Source organism: Tinamus guttatus, unplaced genomic scaffold (genome assembly GCF_059628265.1).
Source record: "Tinamus guttatus ecotype Peru unplaced genomic scaffold, ASM5962826v1 Tinamus_guttatus_pri_ptg000060l, whole genome shotgun sequence".
NCBI classification, from domain to species: domain Eukaryota; kingdom Metazoa; phylum Chordata; class Aves; order Tinamiformes; family Tinamidae; genus Tinamus; species Tinamus guttatus.
This window is the reverse complement of record NW_028288594.1, coordinates 377,500-400,212: the sequence shown is the minus strand read 5'-3', so window position 1 is coordinate 400,212 and position 22,713 is coordinate 377,500. Positions and strand designations below refer to the sequence as shown.

At 35.5% G+C, this 22,713-nt stretch overlaps 1 protein-coding gene across 1 annotated transcript in view; it reads right to left on the bottom strand.

Annotated features, from left to right (window-relative positions):
• The window catches only part of SLC25A12 (solute carrier family 25 member 12), a 45,852-nt gene that overhangs the window by 4,041 nt on the left and 19,098 nt on the right, over positions 1 to 22,713 (bottom strand). The window contains exons 6-14 of the mRNA XM_088519435.1: positions 21,401 to 21,547; positions 20,211 to 20,349; positions 19,284 to 19,377; positions 18,559 to 18,643; positions 13,677 to 13,761; positions 13,034 to 13,192; positions 9,173 to 9,225; positions 8,905 to 8,985; positions 1,324 to 1,464 (exon numbers count right to left, since the gene is read on the bottom strand). Coding sequence (XP_088375561.1) covers positions 1,324 to 1,464; positions 8,905 to 8,985; positions 9,173 to 9,225; positions 13,034 to 13,192; positions 13,677 to 13,761; positions 18,559 to 18,643; positions 19,284 to 19,377; positions 20,211 to 20,349; positions 21,401 to 21,547 — 984 coding nt within the window. The remainder of the gene's footprint in view (positions 1 to 1,323; positions 1,465 to 8,904; positions 8,986 to 9,172; positions 9,226 to 13,033; positions 13,193 to 13,676; positions 13,762 to 18,558; positions 18,644 to 19,283; positions 19,378 to 20,210; positions 20,350 to 21,400; positions 21,548 to 22,713) is intronic.

The window sequence follows — 22,713 nt, the reverse complement described above, 5'->3', positions numbered from 1 at the left end:
ATATCTAACATTCTTTTAGTAACTCCGGTCATAAATCTGGTACAAACTAAATTTAGTCCTTCTGTACAAAGCTCAGGTAAGTGATAATGTGTCAAAAATCTCATCTGCATTCCCTGGGAGCAAACGTGCTACTAGAATGAGCTGCACGCCCCCAGCTCCCCATGGCCACGCACCGGGACAGCAGCCCCAGCCGAGGCCCACAAGCCTCTGGAGCCCCACTCATGAGGAACAGGCACCACATGGCATGAAACATGGCTGGAGGTAAAGAGGTAGAAGACCCGTTTGAAAAAAAAAAAAAAAAAAAAAATCTCCTGCATATGACGATTTTCCAATTCTCATTCAAGTATTTTATGCTGTAAGATGAATTTTTACAGTTACTCAGAAATGCTAATGCGATTTTTAAAAATTAGCAGAATTCTCAGCAAACTCAGTTGTTTAATTACTGCACACAAAAATGATACTTTTGTCCTGTCTACTAAAACATCTGTGATCTTTAGGAAATGTAATGGTTATGAATCCAATCTACAGCATTAAAAAAAATGCAGCTCTAGAGATAGATTTGCACACTTTTATAATATTGCACACCCATGGACGAATCAAGTAAACCAGTATTTTGTAACTGCACAGCTGAGCTAACTGCTGAATTTAACGTATTACCCCTTGCACTGGCAAAAGGTACAGCAAGAAGTACTTTTTCTTGTTTAAGGAAGCTAATAGCTTCTGCTCCATTACATCTGATCTGTAATGATGGCAGTAAGTGTACCTGCAGGGCAAGAATCTGTTGACTGGCATTCTGCTAAAGTGCTGTACAGTGCGGGCTCTTTTCAGTGGAATTTGTTATTGACAAATCCCACCGCTTAACTTCTTAAAGATCTGAATCCTACTAAACTCCACTAGTGTTTCACTGTCGTCAAAGTATTAAGACAAAGAGAATATCCTACTGCAAAGATAACAATAGAGATAGCAGAGGTTTGAAGAAATGTAAGAAAAACATACAAGGAAAACTAAAGAAACTTCACAAACCCCACCAAATGAAATGCTCTGCGCTAGAAGCCAGCAGGTCTGCAATACAGGACTCCCTGTAGCTTGGGATAAAAGCCCGAAGGATAGAATGGGAGAGTATTTTTACGTATCCCACTGCCATTGATACAAAAGTGGGTTTTCTTCAGTTTTCCGCTGAGGGATTTCCCTGCAGGAACAGATTGTTTTCAAATTCAAATGGTTTCTTTGTTTTTGAAGCAGTTCGTGTTTCAACAATTTTAAGTTTAGCATAAACCAAGTTAACAGAGCTGCGATAAAGCCACTTGAAGCAGGAATACTTACCTTATAAAGACCAAGAAGGCCTAAATCTTTCATGACAGAAAGGGCACTGACTCTGGGTCCTGTCGTAATTTCTCCTGCTACTTGCAACCGTATCTTGACAATCTCCAGTGGATTAGTGAAGATGACCTGGGAAGCTCCTGCCTGCAAAATCGAAGGAAAAGAAAGTGAATTGTGATAGTAGAGCACATAGTGACAGGTTGGCTCTTGTGTGCTGAGTGCCTATATTTCTCACTGCACTGGGTGATATTTTCATATAAAAATATATGAGATATTTAAGAGAAAGTACTTGTAAGTTTTACAGAAAAATCTAGGTGTTTATATTCTTCAGGAATGGATTAGTTTACTTTGTTTCTCATTTTTCCTTGACATCACTTTCTAAAAGTCATAAAACTCAGCAAAAACCTATAAAATATTATACTAAATATTAAACTAAAATAATCCTTAGACTTGTGTTACTAGAACATGAAATGCATATAAAAGAGACCTTATGTTTATTCAACAATAATTCATCACCAATGTGTAGACATGTTATTTGCATTTATTAGTGATGTTGTTTGAAAGATAAATTTGCATTTAATGGTGTAATTTTAAATTATTAGAAAAGGTGTTTGGAGATTTGTAGAGCAGCCTTTAATTGTCCTAATTGGAAATAAAATATAAAATCCAAACAGGTAGAGTAACATTTCAAAATATGCTACTACATACAAACAGGTGCCACATCCTGAAAGGAGCTCACTTCCTCTGAGCTGGCCACGACAGGGTTTACATGGAGGATATTTTCTATGAGCAGGATTGAAGGACTACCTTGCACACTTTTTCCTTAGCAGTGTGTTGCAGAGCTGCTTTGGATTCTGTACTCTAATGAAAGCCTTCCAAAGAACTACATTTCAGATCTGCGGGAGATTCAGTCTGGCAGTTTTGTTTCAGAAGCATGTAAAGCCATTTAAAATGATGTTTAGTTTTCTCTTTGGTATGCTCTAGGTATGACCATTCACATCTGGAAAAATGTCTGGTTGATCACAAAACAGCGAAATTTTGCTTCACTTTCATAATTGCCGCCAGAGAGGGCTCCTCTGAACCACCTCCTAGCCTGCACACATGCCCTCCTCTGCTAAGTGATTCCAAAGCAAGGAACACTAACCCTTTCTGTCATGTCTGTGTCTACAATACAGTCTCCATCTCTCTAAAGCCAGGAAGGAGAAACTGAGATTAGCCCTGAGGCATGCCATGGAAGTTGGTAACTTGCATTGTTTTAGACTTTGAATGACAGAGCATTGCAAAGCTCTTGCAGAGAGTGATGGAGCACTCCAGTGGATTGTGGCATGTGAAACATCAAATCTTCTGTGACCAAGCAGCACATATATCACTGAACATACTGCCATCTTTTTACTGCAAACACTGTTTATTATTTAATTTGCACTCAATATTAAATTTTAAAATCATCACTATTATGATTTTAGTGTTAAAGCACCTTAAACCTGACAGTAGCAGATCAACCCCCTGCTTATGGTTAATTATCTTTACTGTAGTAGCTACTTCTCTAAGGCTTTCCACTCAAATAATCTAGATAGTTAACCTGCCATACATTCCTTCACTTCTATTCTCCTCTGAAAGAAATCACAGGCTGGATTTTGCAGACATGTATTGCAGCCATCAGGAAGATCCCTGGGAGTCCCTGATGAGGCAGCTGACCCCACCTGCCCTGCTCCTGGCACCACCTGCATCCAAAGATGTTCCCCAGGCTCTGTTAGCTTTTCATCTCACCTTTCCAGTTCATGCATGCAAGATGAAATGACTCTCCTGCCTAGAAAGTTTCAACCTAAATAAAAGTTACACAATTCTTATCTGGAAAGATCTGCTAAACAGTAACTGTTTTTTGTTCATATTGCATTAAAGACAAAAATAATTTCAAATTTTTGTCATCTCCTTGTGTTAACTTTTTTAACAATTGTAGAAATAATATTAGGCAGAATGCTATTATTATATAATACAATGCCCCGTAAAAAACAACCCTCAAATAACTTCAAATTTAGACTCTAAAATAGAAATTCACTCTTTCTAGAGAGCTATTATGTCATTAAATATGTATTTTTGTCTACATATATGTGAAAATCAATTTTTTATTCTTAATCTGTTATAAATCAGCACATCCTGCAGAGCAACCAAAATAACTATTTGTATTTGCCTAACACCTACCACAGAAACACAAACAGGTCTATTCGTAAACATTTCTATTTTCTACCATGAATTCAATCGTCCTGCAATTAACATTTTCCTTTCCTGCCTCTCTGTTAAAGGCAGCAACAGCCTTCTTCTGAAGCAGAAATTAACAGATAAAACTTCAAACACAAAACACAGTAATAATTCAGTAGTAATACTAATACATTTACACACTTAATAGTATGCATTGTGTATTATTAATGTAGAATTATATATTACTGTAGTATTAATGTTTAAATATGACTTGATAAACAGGCTACTGAATAAACTATCATGAAAACCCTCATACATGCTTATAAAATCAGTAGAAAACCATGTGAAAAGCTCTTTAGTTATATTAACAATTTGAACATCGAATAATCACAGGGCTGACAAACAACTTAACATGCACCCGTAACTGTCAAGATGCCCTGCTGAATACTGCGTATGAGCAGTATGCTTCTATCCCAACCTTGACTTTTCACATAGCAGTGCCTGGAGTACTGCGAACTTTTCTGCCTGGCAGTAACACAGCTGTGGTTTAATTCACATGAAGAGCTGAGCTGAACTCTGTGGAACTGCACAAACACAAGAGAGCTCCTTAAATATATATCACAAGCACACAGAAGAGGACGAAGGAAAGACCGAGTGTTGGCTCTTACACAGGACATGTAACACAAGAAAATTCACTTTTTCGTCACATACTTTTTAAAAATCCATGTGCATTCATTTCTTTGTTTGCGTTAAAACAGTCCAAATGTTTGAGGCAGAGAAGGGAGGTGCTGCCTCGGCACCCCAAAAGAGGCTGCAGGGAAGGGTGACACGGAGCAGCTCCAAGTGAAATGAACTTGCAGGGCACAGGGCTGCAGCGCAGAGCTCCACGCTTCTGTGCGAATCATCCATAATCATCATCACTCTTTTTCAGAATAACTTACCTCAGCTGTCTACTATGTATTTTAAATACCCAGGCATGCGCATACATACGCACACACACAAGCACATGTATATACATGCACACACACATATTGCAGTCCCTGAATTTCTTTTGCAGAATGTGTACTAAATCTAAATTTGCGCCTCCTGGAAACATCCCTTAACACATAAATTACAATGGACACTTTAAAAAAGGTTGACAAATTTGTTTCTGAATGGAGGTTATTCATACACATCAAAAATACTAGCAATAAAAGCTTCTAGTTAACCTTAATGTCATGTAAAATAACTCTGCAAGGGGCAAATAAAGGAACTAAATCTGACAGCAAAGGTTATAAGAGAAAAGATGCAGTTTGAGATCCCCCAGCAAACCCCTCATGACATGCCAAAGGCTGAAGGAAATACACAAGTGACCCTGCAACATAAGAAGACCTCTTGCCCTTTCCAATTCCACCCAAGAGGCATATGCTGCAAAGGCGGAGAGGCCTGTTTCGAACCCTTCCTTCCTTCCTTCCTGAAATCACCACATCCTGGACCAAAACTGTGCTCATGCAAGCAACTAAAATAAGACGTTACTTAAAACAGTCCTTAAAACATCAAGGAACTTATACTTCTTTCTCAAGGAAAAGTTACCTACAGTAAGCTTACTAGCTGTTACTAAACAACAACTTTGTCCCTAACTTTAGGGACAATCCTCTGCAACAGAGGTTTAAGATAACACAGTAGAGAGTTTAATTCTGCTTCTAATTTTATCTGTTTAAAGCATATGGAAAGAAGAGGAGTATATTCAAGATTTTGAAATAAAAGTAGCCTGCAACTATAAGTCTATATTTTTCTGTTTATCAAATAAAAAGTAACTTCTTTAGTTTTCAGAAAGAAATACATGTATATATTTGCCTGATAAACTTTAACCCTCAAATCTTATACAACATATGCATGTATATATCTTTACATGCATACATATAAAAACACAATGTATAAATGTATATAAAAATTACTTTTAGAAATTCCAATATATTTAGATTAGATGTAAGATTTAATGTTCGAATTTATAAAGGTTTTTAATATTCAGTGGTAACGTTGGACCTCTGTGTGTATGTATATGCAAACACACACACAGACATATGCTACCTATAATCATCAAGAGATGCACTGCCTCTACCTCCAAGGCTTCTTAGATCCAGTGTTGCTCCATTCTCCAGCCTCTACTTTCATGCAGTAGGAATCAGAAACATCTAGGAATCAGAAACATCTTTTAGATGAAACAGGATTCACCCATTAAAAATGCCAGGCATAACATACCTTTTTCTTGTTTCGAACCATCCACCTTTGGGGGTTGAACTAGCTGATCTCTAGAGGTCCCTTCCATTGTGATTCTGGAATCTCTTCTATATAACTCATAGGAATTACAGCTTAAAATCGCAGCATCTTTTTCTCTCTACAGTAGAGATATTTGTATATCATTTATTTACCGTTATATGTGCATGCTCCAATACCTCTGCTCCAATACCTCTGCAAGAGCAGGTACCCAAGGGCACCCTGTCTTCATGACATAGTGACTCATGCACTCAAGTTCCTCCGAGCAGTGGGGCACATCTCGGACACGCTCCCTGCTCGCCGGCCGGGGCCAGGGTACAGGGAGTGTTGTCGAGCCTTGCGCAGCCTCCCTGCACCTCACAGCTAACGGTAGCCCAGGACTCCAAGGGCAGGATGTAGGCTAATCACTGAATTACAGAGAATGTAATTCAATTAATTATAATATCAGTAGGGAAAGAAAATGTTTTCCCTGCACATGTGTAAGTATGAATAATGCTCTTGATCACTAATGAACTGCATACAAACACTCTGATGTGGCAATACCATCCAAAGAGGAAGAGAATTTGTTAGGTCTGTTGGAATGTTTTCCAAGATGCCTCCAGTTCCTCGCAACATTTCTGGGGGTCCAGGTTGAGGACTATGGCACCCACAATGCACCCTTTACAGTTCACAAGACTGTGAGCCTTGAAAGGTCAGTAAGTCCTCTGCTGTCACCTGTACAAAACTGCCAAGAATCCAGCTAGCTCACCCACTACAAGAAGTGATGAAAAAAAGCATCATTCCTATTAGAAGAAGGTTCAGGTTCAAGATGAAAAGAATGTTTTAAATTTAGCCTATTTATAATGTACTTTTAGCAAAACATTGACATGTCAAACAGTGAAAAAGGCCACAAAAACAAGCTACCCAAATGCAGATGCTGAAATTAATTTTGGCTTAGACAAGAGCAAAGCAGTCCCACAGTTACCCATCATATGGTACTAATGGAGAGAGGAAGAATGGAATCCAAGGGAGATGAAGAAGGAAGGTAACATCCTCCAGACAGGAGATCGTACATGTACGTTGACACAGACTAAACCTACCTGTGGCAATTCTCCAGCTATAACTGGTTACGTCTCGTAATATTTTGTGGAAAAACACTATACAGTGAACACCAGAAATAAGATTATGACAATTTCCAGGCAAATCAACATAGACAAGAGCTGTCAAAAAATTAGCCTCACAGTGACAATACAGAAAGGGATTTATACAAGGTCGTTGACAGTGTTCTAAAAACAGCTCAGCAAGTCCAATATGGTCACACAGCTGCTATCCTGTTTTACTTGAAATAGAATCTGCATAGAGAAAGGACAGAGCATGAGGAGAGATACTAGCGTATTAACAAGCCATTGCTTTAGTGAACCGATCCCCTCAGGGTTTTTAAAATAAATTTTATAAGCTAAAAAGATTTTTGCAATCTAGGAAGAAGTGAAATAGTTGAAACAAAAGTAAGCAACAATGCAGACAGAGAAGTCACCGATTGATAAGATATTAGATGACCCAGAAAAGACTACAAGAATGAAAAACATCTCTGAAGCTGCTAAATTATGGCCAACTCCACTCCTATAAATGCCAGCATTCTCTAGAATTACCCCAAATGTAATGAAATAAGTATTATCTTCAAACATGAGATGAGAATATGAGCTAAGACAGTTAGGCAGAAGAAAGGGTTGTGTTCGGACAGATTACAAGTTTACTCAGTCTCACAGAAACATCTAAATTTCTGAAAGTTTATCTGAAACTCAATTTTCCCCACAGTTACCACATTTACTACAGGAAAAAAAAATACAAACTTAATTTCAAAAAAGGCCTACCTACCAAGAAGTGCAGCCAGTCTCTAGTAAATATCTTACTGCATATTACACATTTTTGTACAAAATAACATGAAATAATAAAATCAATTATCAGATGTTTGATTTGAATTTTAAATGTAATGACAGCAGAGAGAAAAGTACTAATAAATTATATTCACTTCTGTTTTAAATGATCTATATGTGCTGCCTGTGTTATTCAGCTTTCCAGGAAAAAAAAAAAAAAAAACTTAGTCTGTTGCTAGCTCTACATCACAGCTGTTTTCTCACATTTCTCAAAAAACAAAGTTTGTACACTGACAGGTGAAGACTCAAGCATGTACCAGGCTGCCAAATTCAATCAGGCAGAACTATAAGCAGTCTCCCTCCAGGGCTGCTTCTTTGAATTAAAAGCTTGCAGAGGTCAACAACCTTTCTGCCCCAGGTTTTATTACAAGCTGAGGAGGGTCTGTACCAGCCTGTCAGCCTGCTCAACTGGAAGTTATTAGTGTTTTCTGCTACAAAAAAAACCTTAAGTCTTAGACATTTTATAGGGTTAACAATTGCGGAGGAATCCCACAAATGAAATCAGCCAAATACACACAAAATAATCCACCAAAATCAATGAAGATCGCTTACAGGTACCTTAGAGATTTACTGAATAATAGCTTTCATTCTCAATGAAAACTCAAGTTCTTGTACTATATTTACATACAGGATGGGGTTGGTGTCTGGAGTAGCTAAACTTTGTATAAAGTATTAAATGGAAAATTCACTTAGATTTTTAACTGAAAGATAAGGGCACATTATTTAGTTTTCCCTACTTTCATTAAGAGGTAATTTTTGCTTGCTAAAGGACATATATCTTTCCTTTTTAAAATCTTTTTTAAAATCTCCCAGCTTCTGGGCAGGAAAGGGCTGGGGGGAACTCTAAACCTGGTATTTAGAATATGTCAAAGACTATCTATATGTTCCCACACTAACCATTAACATTACTCAAGCATAAACGTGGAAGAGGAGAAGAGACACCCTCTCTTTAGCCAAGCTGAAGGCCCTTTTGTGAATACAAGCACTGCTGATACTACAGGTTAAAAACTGGTCCAAAAAAACCTGTTCAAGCATGTAATTCCAAGGGAACTCAATTCAGATGTATGCAAAGATTTTTAAACAGAGAAATAACTTTTTCAGTTCTTGTGAATTTGAAGGAAACAACAGCTCTGTTCATAGGCATTAAGTGTCATTCCAACTGTACTGCACATGAGTGAGAACCACTTCTTCCTAGGAAAAGTAGAAGACTGGTACTTACACAACCTCCAGCAAGGATCTCTGCAGGCAGTGGAATGGAACCATCCTTCTTAGTAAATTTGTCTCTGACAAAATCGTTAACCTAATAAAGATACAATACATTACAAAGCTTTTTGTTATTTTTCCTTCTTATTAACATGCATAAAGTATATTTGTACCCATATTTATTAGAGTACTTTTAAGTGGTCATCTTTCACACATTTTAGGAAATAAATCCTGCGTATGTTATCAAACAAAAGGATGCCAGAAAACAAAAAAAAGATACGTACAGTTAGCTTAATAGCCTTTTCTGGAGCAACACCTATCAGCTGTGGTAACAAGCCTATAGAAACAAAGACATCATAAGGCAACATTATCTTCCTAATACATAAACTAATATCTATTACAACTCTACAGAAATGTCTTTCTGCACATGGGATATCCTTTGAAGTGGCTTGCAGTTATGCATGTGAGGCTGTTAGAGCACTGCATGTTAAATGCATACCTATACCCTTTTATATTAAGATTTCTGTTGAAATAGCAATGAAAAGAGTCACCATTGCTGCCTTCCACACCATGTCAAGCATGATACTGTTGCTATACCGAAAAAAAAGAGGAGTAAGAAGGAGCAAATATGGATCTTGGATATTTCTATTCAAATAAGAGGTGACTTGACTGGAATTTTTCAGCCTCTTAATATAATTTTCCCATAATTCTTGGAATTATTTTTTAATAGAAGTGTAATTCTGGGATACACAAAAACATCAAACAATTTTTATCATTATAACACATTAAAAATGACCTTTTCTTTTTAAAAGCATGTCTTAGAGTTTCTTCTTTGGCAATGCCTAAGTGGCTTGATTCCTTCCCATGAAATACGTAACTGATTTATTTCACTGCTCAACTGAGTTTAGAAATAGACTTAACTTCAAAAGAGATTTGAATTAAAATTATCTGACAAACACTTAAGCAAAATGGCATTTACACAGGCAACCACTATTCTTTCCAAACCTACCTAAAAAAATAAAACAGCTATATTCTCCAACTCACACACTAATAATATTTCACTAAATACTAACATATTCTAACATGTTCATTTTTATGTGGTTATATAAGTGATGATAATGAAGACATAGGAACAGGGAACTAGGGAACGAGTTGAAGAAATATCCAGTATCCATTGATTTGTTCTATAAGTACAACCCAGCACAGCGCTTGCATTATTTCAACCATACAGGTGTTATCCTCTGTTTATGAGATGGATTTGCGACATGTAGAAGGTGACTGATAAATTATGAAATTACTTCTGCTTGACTCACTAAACTGAATTTCTGGAGGTTACAGTCAACTAAGGATATTGCAGATATTCACTTGTGCAGTTCAACATTGTAACATGAACTTCTTTAAACTCTATTACTACTAAGTATTGTTTAATGCCACAAAGAGGAAGCATTAGTGGATGGAATGATTTTGAAAAGGCTCTTGCCTCTGGAAAATAGGCTACTATCAGAATGAACTGCCATTTACAAAAGCACATAAACCTTTCCAGGAACTAATAGCTTTGAGAGAAAAATCAGTAGATGGCAGTCTTAACTTCGTAACATACAAGATTATAGCAGCATGTGTTATTTTAGAATCTCTTTTCTTCACAGTCATTTTGACATATGCATAGATTATAAAACTTAAAGGCTTAGTTTTCGTAGGACTGTTAATTTCTTAACATTATCCTGTTGTTAAAGAATATTGATTTGTTAATGTGTTTATCAATTTGCTATAAAAAAAATATATCCATGCTAATTACATACAATAATGTCACAAAAACTGTAATAACACAGTTTTCCACTGTCCTTTAAGTAAAAAAAAAATAACAGCTTAAAACTCATAAAGGATTTTTAAAAATTCCCAAACTATTCAATCTGTTTAATTTTTATATTACTTCCTTAAAAGCAAGGTCTAAGCAAATGTACCTAAATAGAAGGAGCAGTGGCTAATATATGCAGCGCAGTGTTTTCTTCCAACACGGTACTTTCTATGTGATTTACAGACTTACTATGCCAAGGAAAGGTAGTTATTAAATACAAAGAAAGGTTGACAATAACAAAAAGAAATGCTGCCCTCCCAGCCTGAATCTCTGATCTAGCATGAAAAGAAAAATCAAGCTCTGCAGCGCCTACACTTTAAAAAACCAAAACTCCTAGACAAAACACCACCAGACAATCCCCCCACCTCTGCCTTTCATGCGCTGCTAAGCACGCTGCAAACACACACTGTGCAATCCGGAGAACCTGGAAGTCTGCGTGTGCTAGGAGACAGCTTAGAAAATACTTCAGAATTAATTCAGGAGTTGGATGCCAGGATCCAAGAACGTCATGATTTTCTTGACCAAAATTGAAAAGTTCTCTATAAAAATCTGAAGGACTTTTTCCAGTAAGCATGCAAATCTGTATTCAGAACTGTGTGGTAAACACACAGAATTATACTGTTATATTGGAATACAATTAAAATAATCTAACTATGGCACATCAGACCCTAGGTATGGACTCTCAGTCAACTCTTTCCTCACAAAATAAATGATTCTGTACTTCCAGATCAATATACCTTCTAATTCTGTGAGTCCAAGACTTTAATAACGTGATGATCATTAAATATAACATTTTCATAAAGTCACATGAACCAATTACACTAAACATTCTTAAACACAATTATTATTAAAAAAAAAAAGCTTAACAAGATGACATTCTTTAAACAGATTTTTTTTCCTCAAAGGAAACATCTTTCCTCAAAGGAAACATCTTTGAATTAACAGTGTTAGAAAACAAAAGTTAAAAACAAAACAAAATCACAGATTATCGGCTGCACAAGTTGCAATATAAAACCATGTGTTTGGGGAAATAAAAGGAGGGGAAAAAAGAAAGACAGAAAGAAAAAAGAATTCTCGGGGATTCAGGTGTGAAGAAGAAATCATTCATTTTGAGACGGAGTCATAAGTGTAACTCAAGTGGTATATACTGACTGAAAGATTTTATCTGTAAGATATAAATGACTCACACAGGTTGCATCTATTTCACTAATATTTTTACCAACATATTCCTCTTTCACTTGTATTGAAAACTCCTGTGAGATTACTAATAACTCTTAGTCAGAATCCACAGAATTTTAAATGCAAAATTTTTGCAGATATTCTCTTCCAAGTAAATTGACACTGACCAATGTCTTCATGATAATACATGGAAGGGAAAAAATAAATATAAAACCCACAAGCTGTGGCCATCACAGAAGTGAGTGACTTGGCTCAAATAAGAAAAAAAAAAGTGTGCAAGATAACTACCACCTTACTATACCTTCCGAAAATTGTGTGTTTTATTATGTTAAATGACAATTAAAAATAGAGAATTCAACTAAATATAATTCTCAGATAGTGTACCTGTTCTATCTATTCCTATTCCAGTACCTATTCCATCTTTGCTAATGCAATAAATTCTTCTCACATCATGTTGCTAAGCTAAAACAGGAGCTAAGAGAGCTTTTTATCTAACTGTTAAAATTGATAAAAAGTTGTTTCAAATTTTTAACCTGTAGTTTAGAGGAGTTCTTTTCTTTTTTAAATTACAACTTTTGTAAGTTCCCTTTTGTATGTTTCAAAGAAAAAAAGTAAGATAGCACACTAATAGGCTGCAGTCATTTGCTCACAGGATAAAAATCACAAAGCAAGTCCCACTGTTTGCAGAAGAACTTGGCACAAAATTTGGCATCCTGTTTAACAGTCACATTTCAAAACGATTGTCTCATAGTTTTATACTCACTTCAGGACAAAACAGAGGATAATCTGCTCCCGATATTTGCTTCCAGTCTAAAGTCACAATCCTTAACTTGTGAGATAACGATCATGTCCACAATACTCACACCACAAAATTTAGAACTTATTAGAATGATATTAGAAGCAAGGAACAAAACAGTAACAAAACAAACGAACAAATAAATAAATAAACAAACAAAATTACTTAATTGCAGGAATTTTTACCATGAACACCGTTCAAGGGAAAATTATTATTCGGTCATGTGAAAGAGAGGTAAAATTTCCTAGTTTTCCCGTAAGAGACTAGATTTGAAGTGTTTAATAAATAAATAAATTAAATCTTTGACTGACTTACCTCTGTAAAGACCAAAAAAGCCTTCAAAACGCAAAACCTTTTTAAAGCAGTCAAAGCTGTTCTTATACATCAACTCTCCTACAACTGCACCAGAGGAACGTTGATTCTGCATCCGAGTCTTCACCAGGTCTATGGGGTATACAGCAGTAGCACCAACAGCTGTAAGAAAGCACTGGGACTATTAGATCTGCAATATAATTATTATCACCATTTTCTACAACATTTACTCAAACACTACTTAGAATGCATTACATGAGAAGCTCGCTTACGGGTCGGAAACAAGAAAGAAAAATCCTGGAAGTCTACAAAAAGGTCTCGAGGAGAATGGATTAATCTATTATGTAAAATATGATACAGAGATCAAAGAAAACCAATCAGAAAAAAACATGCAATCAGAATTACCAGTAAGGAAATTTGCTACTGAAATGAACAGAGCTTCAGAGGAAGCGGGAGGATACTAGAGCACAGTGGCTAAAGGGATAGAGGAAATGGAACCACCAGAAGTGCTACCACCCGACAACCCTTCACACCTAAGAGTAAGAAATGAATCCTTAGATGAACTCAAGTAGTGGGTTCAGTGGGTTCAGCAAGGTATTGTTACCCTAAGCAAAGCGGGAAAACAAAACCCGGACACATCACTCACCTCCAGCAATCGAGCCCAAAGTGAACCTGTAAGCTGACTCAGCTACCTGGAGCCAGATAGGCCTGCCCACCTCTCCAAAAGATTGCTGTTTGGGAAAAAGTAAAAAAAAGAAATGCTTAGAAAACTGCATGGAAAAACAAAGATGCCTATGTACTGGCTTTTTTAAAGTTACAGAAGGAATCTGATAAAAGTAGATTTATATTAAGGAAGAAAAATATTGAAAAGACTGAATAATTAGTGGATGAAGCATACTTTTCAAGTACACTTCTCCTAAAATATTCTTTCTTCCATATTCCTTCATGAAACCAATTACGTTTACAATAAAGTACAAACACAACAACCCATATCAACTTCGCTGCTTTCCATTTTGTTCCCTTTTACTTGTAAGGTACAGAACCCCTTCCGGCTCCAATAAAATTTTCTACCTGAAGTGGAATTCAGAATCTCAGTGGTAGCGTTGGTCAACGCGCTGTATATTTTAAGATCACATACACATTAATACACAGCATAACATTTAATACCCTCAAAACAAGGAAAAAAAGTCAATTATTCCTCAAATTATTCTCCATAAGGATCTCTAATCTATTAGGTCCACAGTAAGGTTGCTAATTTACAGACCCAGTGATGATCTCACTCACTTCCATTACATTCACTAGTATAACAGTTTTAAATAAAAATACCCTGCATGGAAAATATTTGCAGAGACTCATAATCATATCGTTCACAAATTTGCATTGAAAAATATGCAAAATGGGCCAAATTCTCTTCCAAAACTAAATAAGGAATTTATTGTTAACAAAAGAAGAACTTCCACTGTACATGATAGCTTGTTTGTGGTTATATAAATGGCCAAAATATTAATTGCTAAAGGGCATATTGGAGTAGATACTAAAGCAGATTCCCTCAACCATTAATATCTTTTTTCTTGAAAGCAACCTGTATCATTAGCAGATTCAATCCTAACAGCAGAGCTGGAATTTATATAAGACCTCAGAACGCTAAAGAAAAGCTTTGCTCTGTTGCATATGATAGATACGCCGCAAAGATTGTTACAGCTAACTCTCCAAGCCAGCTTAAATTATGTTTATCTTATTAAAGTATGCAAAAACCAAATATTCATAGTAAGACAGCATGTACCTCAGCATAAGTTACTCTATTTGTACAGATATTATATTGGATATACAATATGGCTATAAAATTGGATATACAAACTGGCTACTGCTGTACATTTTCACATTGGAATTATACAATGCAGGACAAAGGCCTAAGAGATTAAGAGGAGACCGCTATTTAGAAAAACACAAATTATATTTTTACACAGTTTTTCCACAGCATAAGAAGATCAGGACACAGCTACCATCCTTTCTTTTCCCCCATTTTCCTTCCCCCATATGCAATATGGCTTACCAGAGAAGAATCAAAAATTTCTCAGTAGAATCAAAACCATAAACTGTGCAAACAACAGTTTATTTTAAATAAGCAAAGAGAAACACTTAATCTAAAGAATTTCCACATTATCCTCTAAACATCACATTAAACAAAAAAACAAAACAACAACAACAAAAAAAAATAAAACACACACACACACACAAGACACAAAAATAAATTCCAGAATACAAAGGTATCTCTTTTGATTCATGTAAATAAAAAATATATGTAATAATAATGTCCCAAAAGAATTAGAAACGGGACTGATTCTTCATTTCACCAAAAAAAAGGTATCCTATTTTAGCACATGCATTTCTTTTTAAGCTATTCATTTTCTTCTAAACTCCACAAAGGTCTCATCAAAATCGAAGCATTATATTCAGACATAAATCCTAATGAATGTGTCACCGGATGTGAGAACTCAAATTCTTTCTGAAGGAAATGTCACTTTTATACTATTTAATAAGTGTTCACAAAGTTTGTAGTTTACTTGCATGTTCAGATAGAGATGTAAATGAATATAATTAATGCTATAGCTTTCAAATCATGAATATTTATAAACAGAAAATTACTGTAGCTGTCACCCACATGGTATACTCAGCTGCTAGGCTTTAAGAAGATCTTACACAATGAAAAAATTGACAATAAAGTAAACATGGTTGAAAGCAGACTGATTTCCATTCCTACCAAATCTACAAAGACAGTCTGAGTTTATTTTAAAATTTAGATTTTCCTTTAAGAAAAGATTTTACGATTATATAAAATGATTGCAGAGTTGTTTTCATTTTTTTCCAGGGACAGATGGACCTCACAGAAATGATAATATCACTCACTGCATCAATACAGATAGTAAGATAATGCAAGTTTCACTTTGGATAAGGTCCACCACAGGGCTGTTCTTTATAAAACAAAAATGAAATGATCTTACTTTCCAGTGTGCATTTTTAACACAGAAATGCTTGGCTGACAGCATAAAATATGACTCCAGGAGTGTGAAGAGTATATGTTCTATTCTAATAATGAGTGAAAGTTTTTCTTTCAATAAGCTTATTTATAACAACGTCAAGCTACAAAGGTAAATCTGAAGTGAAAAAACAAATCAGCTTTTTTATTTCCTAACAGTCTACTGAAAGGTGAGTGAGAGTCACAAAGACACTAATTAAAACCAAAGCTGCCACTTTGGAATGCAATTAAGAAATTTTGTCAGAAATATTTTTAATTAATCTGGATAAACGCTGTATCCACTTTTCTGCACTAATCCATGCTACAATTCTTGTCTTCTGGAATCCATAGAAATACCGTTACCACGAAGTAGGGATTGGACATATATTTCATTAGCTCTGATGTCTCTAATCCCCTAAGGACAAGCAGAGCAGGAACATTATGAACAGTTTCAGTACCTGTTACTGCCACCACCAGAGTAGAGAACCTGAATTTCACCTTTTCCAGCTGAAGCTTTGGGACTTTGCTCGGTGAAGGGAGGCAGTGTAGCTTGCAGAGGCTGACCAAAATATCCCTGCCAGCTGCCTGTCCTGTCCCAACAAGCCAGGATGGCTGAGTTGCTCGGGAATCAGTTGCTGCATGACTGCCATATTCCAGTAGCACAACAATGCAAGTCATCACCAACTTCAGGCTGACAGAAATGCTCAACTACCAGATGTGGCAGTTCAGCAATAGATTTGTAAGAAGCTCAACTTTGTACCAAAGGTGGTGGGGCTGCTGGGAGCACAGCCATCCTAAACCAGGCTATGCCACTTGGTAATCAGAGCTCTGGGATGTCTTGATAGACACCCAGTAAGTTCCTAAAATACATGGAGAACTAGAGTAATTTTGACATTGTAAGAAAATGTGATCCTTCAGAAAGAAAAATTGTACTTCTCTGCTTCTCTAGTGAGCGCAAACAGATATACTTAGAACTATTGATCATGGATGGGACATGCTCATATAAAAAAAGTGGCAGGCATCCTACTACTTTCTCTTCATATATTCAAGGGAGAAAGATAATGAAGACAACCTTGGAGCAAAATTTACTTGAGAATATACTACATAGAATTGCACTACAAAACTCATAAAACTCTAACAGAATAAAAATAGAAGAAAGACTGCGCAATCATAATATGTAAGATCAGATCCTGCTCTTTTGTTTTGTTTTGTTTTTCATAATATATACCAATGTGCAGCTGGCCCATGCATATCATGATTATGTAATCATGTAATTCACCAAGCACACAGGCCTTCCTTTCTGAATCTGCTATGCAATGGTTCTAAGGATCATATTCACTGCATTATTACCTTTACATTACTAACACTCAGCTTAATCCCCTTTGAGTTATTCTAGTGACAGCAGTCATCTACAAAATGCTCCAGAAAAGATTATTTTCACAGAATATGTTCAGAGTAGAATATAATTGTTTCTATTAGCAGCCTAGCATAAGAGATTTTCAATTATGTTGCTACTATCAATATCAGCATTACCCGAGTTTGAACTTTAGATTGTTTATGCTAAAATTTAAATTGCAACTTAACTAGCATTAGACAGTTTGCAGAGAGGCTTGCAGACAGAAATCTCTCAAATTATATGTTATATGAAATAAAATACAGTGGAGGTCCCCCCAAATTTAGATTTTTAATACAAATTTGCAAGCTATACTACTGAAAAATGGGCAGTACAGTACTAGGTAACTGTGGTAGAAAGTCTAAAGAGAAGCTGAACCCTTGGATGAAGTTTGGTCCTATATCTTCACTTCTGATTGAAGATTAAAAAAAAAAATCTGCATTCAAAAGCCTGCTGGGCAGTCTGGGTCTCTTTTGATATACTATACATCTGTACATTTAATAATGAAATCATGATAAAGGCAAACTTAGCAAATCTGAATGTAAGGGTCTAGTGAAACAGAATATTAACAATGTACTCTGGTATTCTCCGTTCTCTAATTCTACTTTTTTTCCATTAATCACAATAAAGTTGAATTCTCTTGCTAATGTGTAAGTCATATAGCCAACAAGTACAGTAAAACTCAGTGATCATTTTAGCGGTTAAACCTGTAATTTCACCCCATTTTTCAAGAAAGAACATGCTTATATTCCTTGCAGTTAATACTCATGCTTTTACTATCAAAAGTTAATTTTCTTATTATGGGGTTAGATTATTTAGTGAAGTGAAAGGCTTTTCAGGAATGAACAAAAGTACTGTCAGTAAGAGAACCAAGTTCCTAAATATTCTTTTACATTAGCTCACCATCCTTCAGCATGACACTCAATATCCTAGTTAGAAACATATTCAGTTTTGTGCTCTAATTCCATCCTTATTGCAACCCATATAGCATACATCTAAATCTGACAGAATTCACATGCTACAAATCTGCCCAAAGACTGTTCTTTTTGCTTTTCATGTGTAAGTGCAAATAAGCATTCACTTAAGCAGTTTTATTCCATATATATCACTCCTACCCACCTGCCTCTGGAGTTCTGCCAAATTGTAAGGTAAGGCACCTTCAGCCAGGGGTGCTATTCTCTCAATGTCTGCCAAAGTTAAGCGCCTTCATATAAGGCCGAGGAAAACAAATTACTGTTAGATAAAATAGCAAGCATATTCAATAAAGCATTCCTGGCCACACCCTACAGAATACATACTAAATTAAAAAAAAAGCATCTGACATATTTAAATGTATTTGTGTATTTGTAAGAATTCTATTGTACTGTAATAAAGAATCTTCAGAATTAGAAGTGTAGTCTCTTCATATTGTTCTCAAATGGAGGTAAAGGGGGAGCTTGGATTATTCAGAAGTGGATTCCTGTTTACCAGTAATAAAGGACATCATTCACAAATGAAACAACTTTTAGGTATCTTCCCTCCATCACAACATTTCACCTGCAGACATCTACTCAGAACATCAATATTTAAAGCTAATACCACCAGTGTATTCTAATCTTTTGGGATTTCTGTAACATATACTGCTACTTTATATGCCATACTTATGGCAGATAACAACTGTGCTTGATGTAAAAAATTCACTCACAAAATGCATGCACATACCAAATGCAGTTTTCATTGAAAAGAATATGGTAATCAAATACAACAGAATGCATTTTAAAAAAAAAAATCACCATTAAGATAATTCACACTGAAAATGCCAATAAAATGATTAGAAAATGATAATAATAATTATTATAAATTACCCAGTAACACTGTACAAGTCTGCAAGTTGGTAGAGAATATCTATTTCCAGCGGTGTAACTTGTCCAAATCGAATTGCAGAATGGGTAAATTCCTCTGGAATTGAAAGGGAAAGAGAAATAAAGCAATTAGGCTATTAATCAGATCTTCTCTTTAAATGCTCCCATGTAAATATCATAAAACTAAAATCTACCACCACAAAGCAAAATCCATAACACAAAGGAAAAAAGATACATTTAGGAAAAAGTCCCTCTTAGAACCAGTCTTTAAAACTCAAGCATGTTTCATTCCACAACTTTCAATTACAAGAAGAAGTCATCATCAGAGTCAACAACAACAACAAAAAAGTCATATTAGCAAGATTTATAAACACACACCCACAATTTCTGTGGCCACATTTCTTATGTATAGGAATTAACAATGTCCAATATACAGACATAAATTTTATGTAAAACCACTCAGGCCAGTCAACTACAAAAAGTTATAAATGATTACCTTTTAAAAAATAAGACTTAATCATGGATAAAAGCAACTAGACCTTAATAAATCACGGAGATTACTAATCATCAATTTTCAAACTTGACCCATTCTGATGGCACATTCCCCAGCAATTACTTCTCTATAGGCAACCATGAATTTCCCTCAAGGTCTGCTAAAATCTTGAATAATACACTATTTTGTGGATATCCATTCAAACTAATACAGATAACAAGGCTCCTGTCAGAATCTCAATTCTTGTCCTTAATGAGTTAGCTGAAAATCATTACTAGCCTGTGAAGATGGAAATCACCCTCTAAACACCTCCCATAATAGTGCTATCCTTGCATACTACTGCAGCCTTAACCCATACGAAATATCAGATTTAAAAGACAGAACTAAAAGAAATATATATATATACACATCAGTAAAATGTAGGAAATATGCTTTACCTTTTGTAACTTCAACATCTTTCCTCGAACCTGCTATATTACTGTATATCTTCCTAACAAGATCCATGTTATTCAACAGGGCATTAAATGCATTGAAATAGGAGAAACTGACCTGATGGGAAACAGTTCCACCAGCCACCTGGAAGAATTATATTAATGAAGTTAAGCACCTTAAGCCCCTTGACAACCACTTATTACAAACTACAGGACAGACTTGAGTAAATTATGAAATAATTGAAGATACACTTCTAGTAATTTTTTCAGCTAATTTTAAGAGAAACATGAGGGAAGGATTATTTGAAAGAACACTGTTTTCTTAGGGGTAAAAATTCAACACTAGGAAACATTCAGGAAATCATATAATTAATTTATTTTTCACTTATCTGATACACACTAAATGTGCCACTGAGTATTTTTATAATAAAGATATTTTTATAATACAGAAATGCATGTAAATGCTTCCTTAGATAAAGATGACGACTTATGCCATTGCATATAGCAAGAAATCTTTATTCCAAAGTCTAAAGTTAATAGTTACTGGAAATCTAAGACAAGATACCATATTATTAGGCAAGTTGGGCAAGGCCGGATCAGTAGGTAAAGTAGGTAAAGTAATAATGTAAAAGTGTATAGGATGAAATAGTATACAAAAAGTAAAAGTTTATAAAAGTATAAAGTAATAATTTTATTTTATTGCTTTACCTAGAAATCTTGTCAGACTATCACAGCTGTAACTACAGTACCTCTAGAACCTACATTCACATTTTCCAAACTCATTCAAATACAAATGAGTTTAAGCATATATGCAAGAACAAATCTGTAAGTAGTCTCCTCCTCCTGAGATCTGCCATACAACAAAATCTAAAAATCAGATAATTCTGGCCAAAATAAGTAGTTTTTCATTTCAATATATAATTTGCCCTTTTAGTGTAAAGTATAGCATACGAACTCAGACTGCTTCCAATGGCACTTTAAGCACCTAAAAAAGGCTGCCAAACTTTTCCAGTAGTGCAGCAAGAGCGGGTGCCATGTTTCACTCTGCACACTCTATCCCCAACATCCAACACAAAGACAGTAATAAACAGGTAGAAGGCAAAGCAGGACAGAAGCAGTAGCAACTTCAAAAATTACAGCTATTAAAGAAGTTTGGTTTAAAGCCCTTAGCTTAAGGTACTCTTCTTCACACTTACTGAAACTAAATTTTCTTCCACAAATGGAGTTAGCATATGTGAGCGAAGGGTAACCATGATGTCACTGAAGTCCAGTCCAGTAATCATACCACTTTTATTTTTGTCCTTCAGTGCAAAGGCTTGTCTTGCATGTTCTGATTGCAGCTCCTAGAAGGAAATATTCAGAAACAGAAGATTAGAGCCAAATTCTTCAACCCGCTGTTCACAGTAATCCTACTAATTTCATATTCTTAGAGCATGTCTGAATATGCCTGTGTGAACACCATAACACAACTGTACTTTAAACTTAAAGGCCAGCCCAACTAAGACAAGAAGCCTGCATACTAGTTCCATTCGCGGATTCATCTCTCCAGAAAAGGAAAGTCCCTATTGAACTGTAAGGCAATATTATCTGTCACAAACCAATTTGAGAAATAGTCTTTACACACCAGAATCTTATGTCCTGCCTAGTGTAATTTAATATATAAATATTTAACTGCTAGGGAAACTTTTGATATTGATCCTAAAGGCTCAAAGTGAGTTCATCTCTTTACACATGCAAGATTAATTTATACTATCCCAATCATATTTAACTGATTAAAAGGCATACTTGAAAATAAACAGAAAGATGGTGAAAATTACATAATATAGATGTAGACTGCCCCTAACAGATATCTCCTGTAATGATAGAAAGAGTCACTCATTTCAGGCAATTTAAAACTCCTATGCAATCTGTAACAAAAATGTCATATAAAGTACACTGCAGTAACCTAGACGCAAGATAATAATGATGCAATCATCATTAAATTCAATGTCCAGAAAAGTTTTTTTCCTTCTGTTAAAGCAAACAAAAAAGCACATTCAGCTGTCACTCAGACTTCTGGAAACAGCTAAAATAAGTTATCAGCTTATACCACCTCTACACTAATTTCTCAGGTCTCACAACATCAGGGTTTTCTAGATCAAGTTCTAAAAATCCAGGGCCTAAATTGCACGGGACAATGTTAGTCCAAATAAACAAAACAATCATATCTAAAATGAGGACGATAACAACAACCAACTCATGTACATATTGAAAATGACACAATCCATACTGCCTTTCCATACTAAACTTCTTGTTTATTATATGATGAGCATAAGAGGTTACTGTATTCTAAGCAACTGCATCGTTGGAGCAGTAAACATAATAAAAAAAATCAAAACACATATTTACCACTTTGCTCTGAGTTAAAAGATGCTTCTCACTAGTAATGTGTTTTCTTCTGCACTAGAATCTGTGCCTGGGATAGCTGACAGCAAGCAGTATCAAAGTCAGGACACAGTTTCTTCCTTGA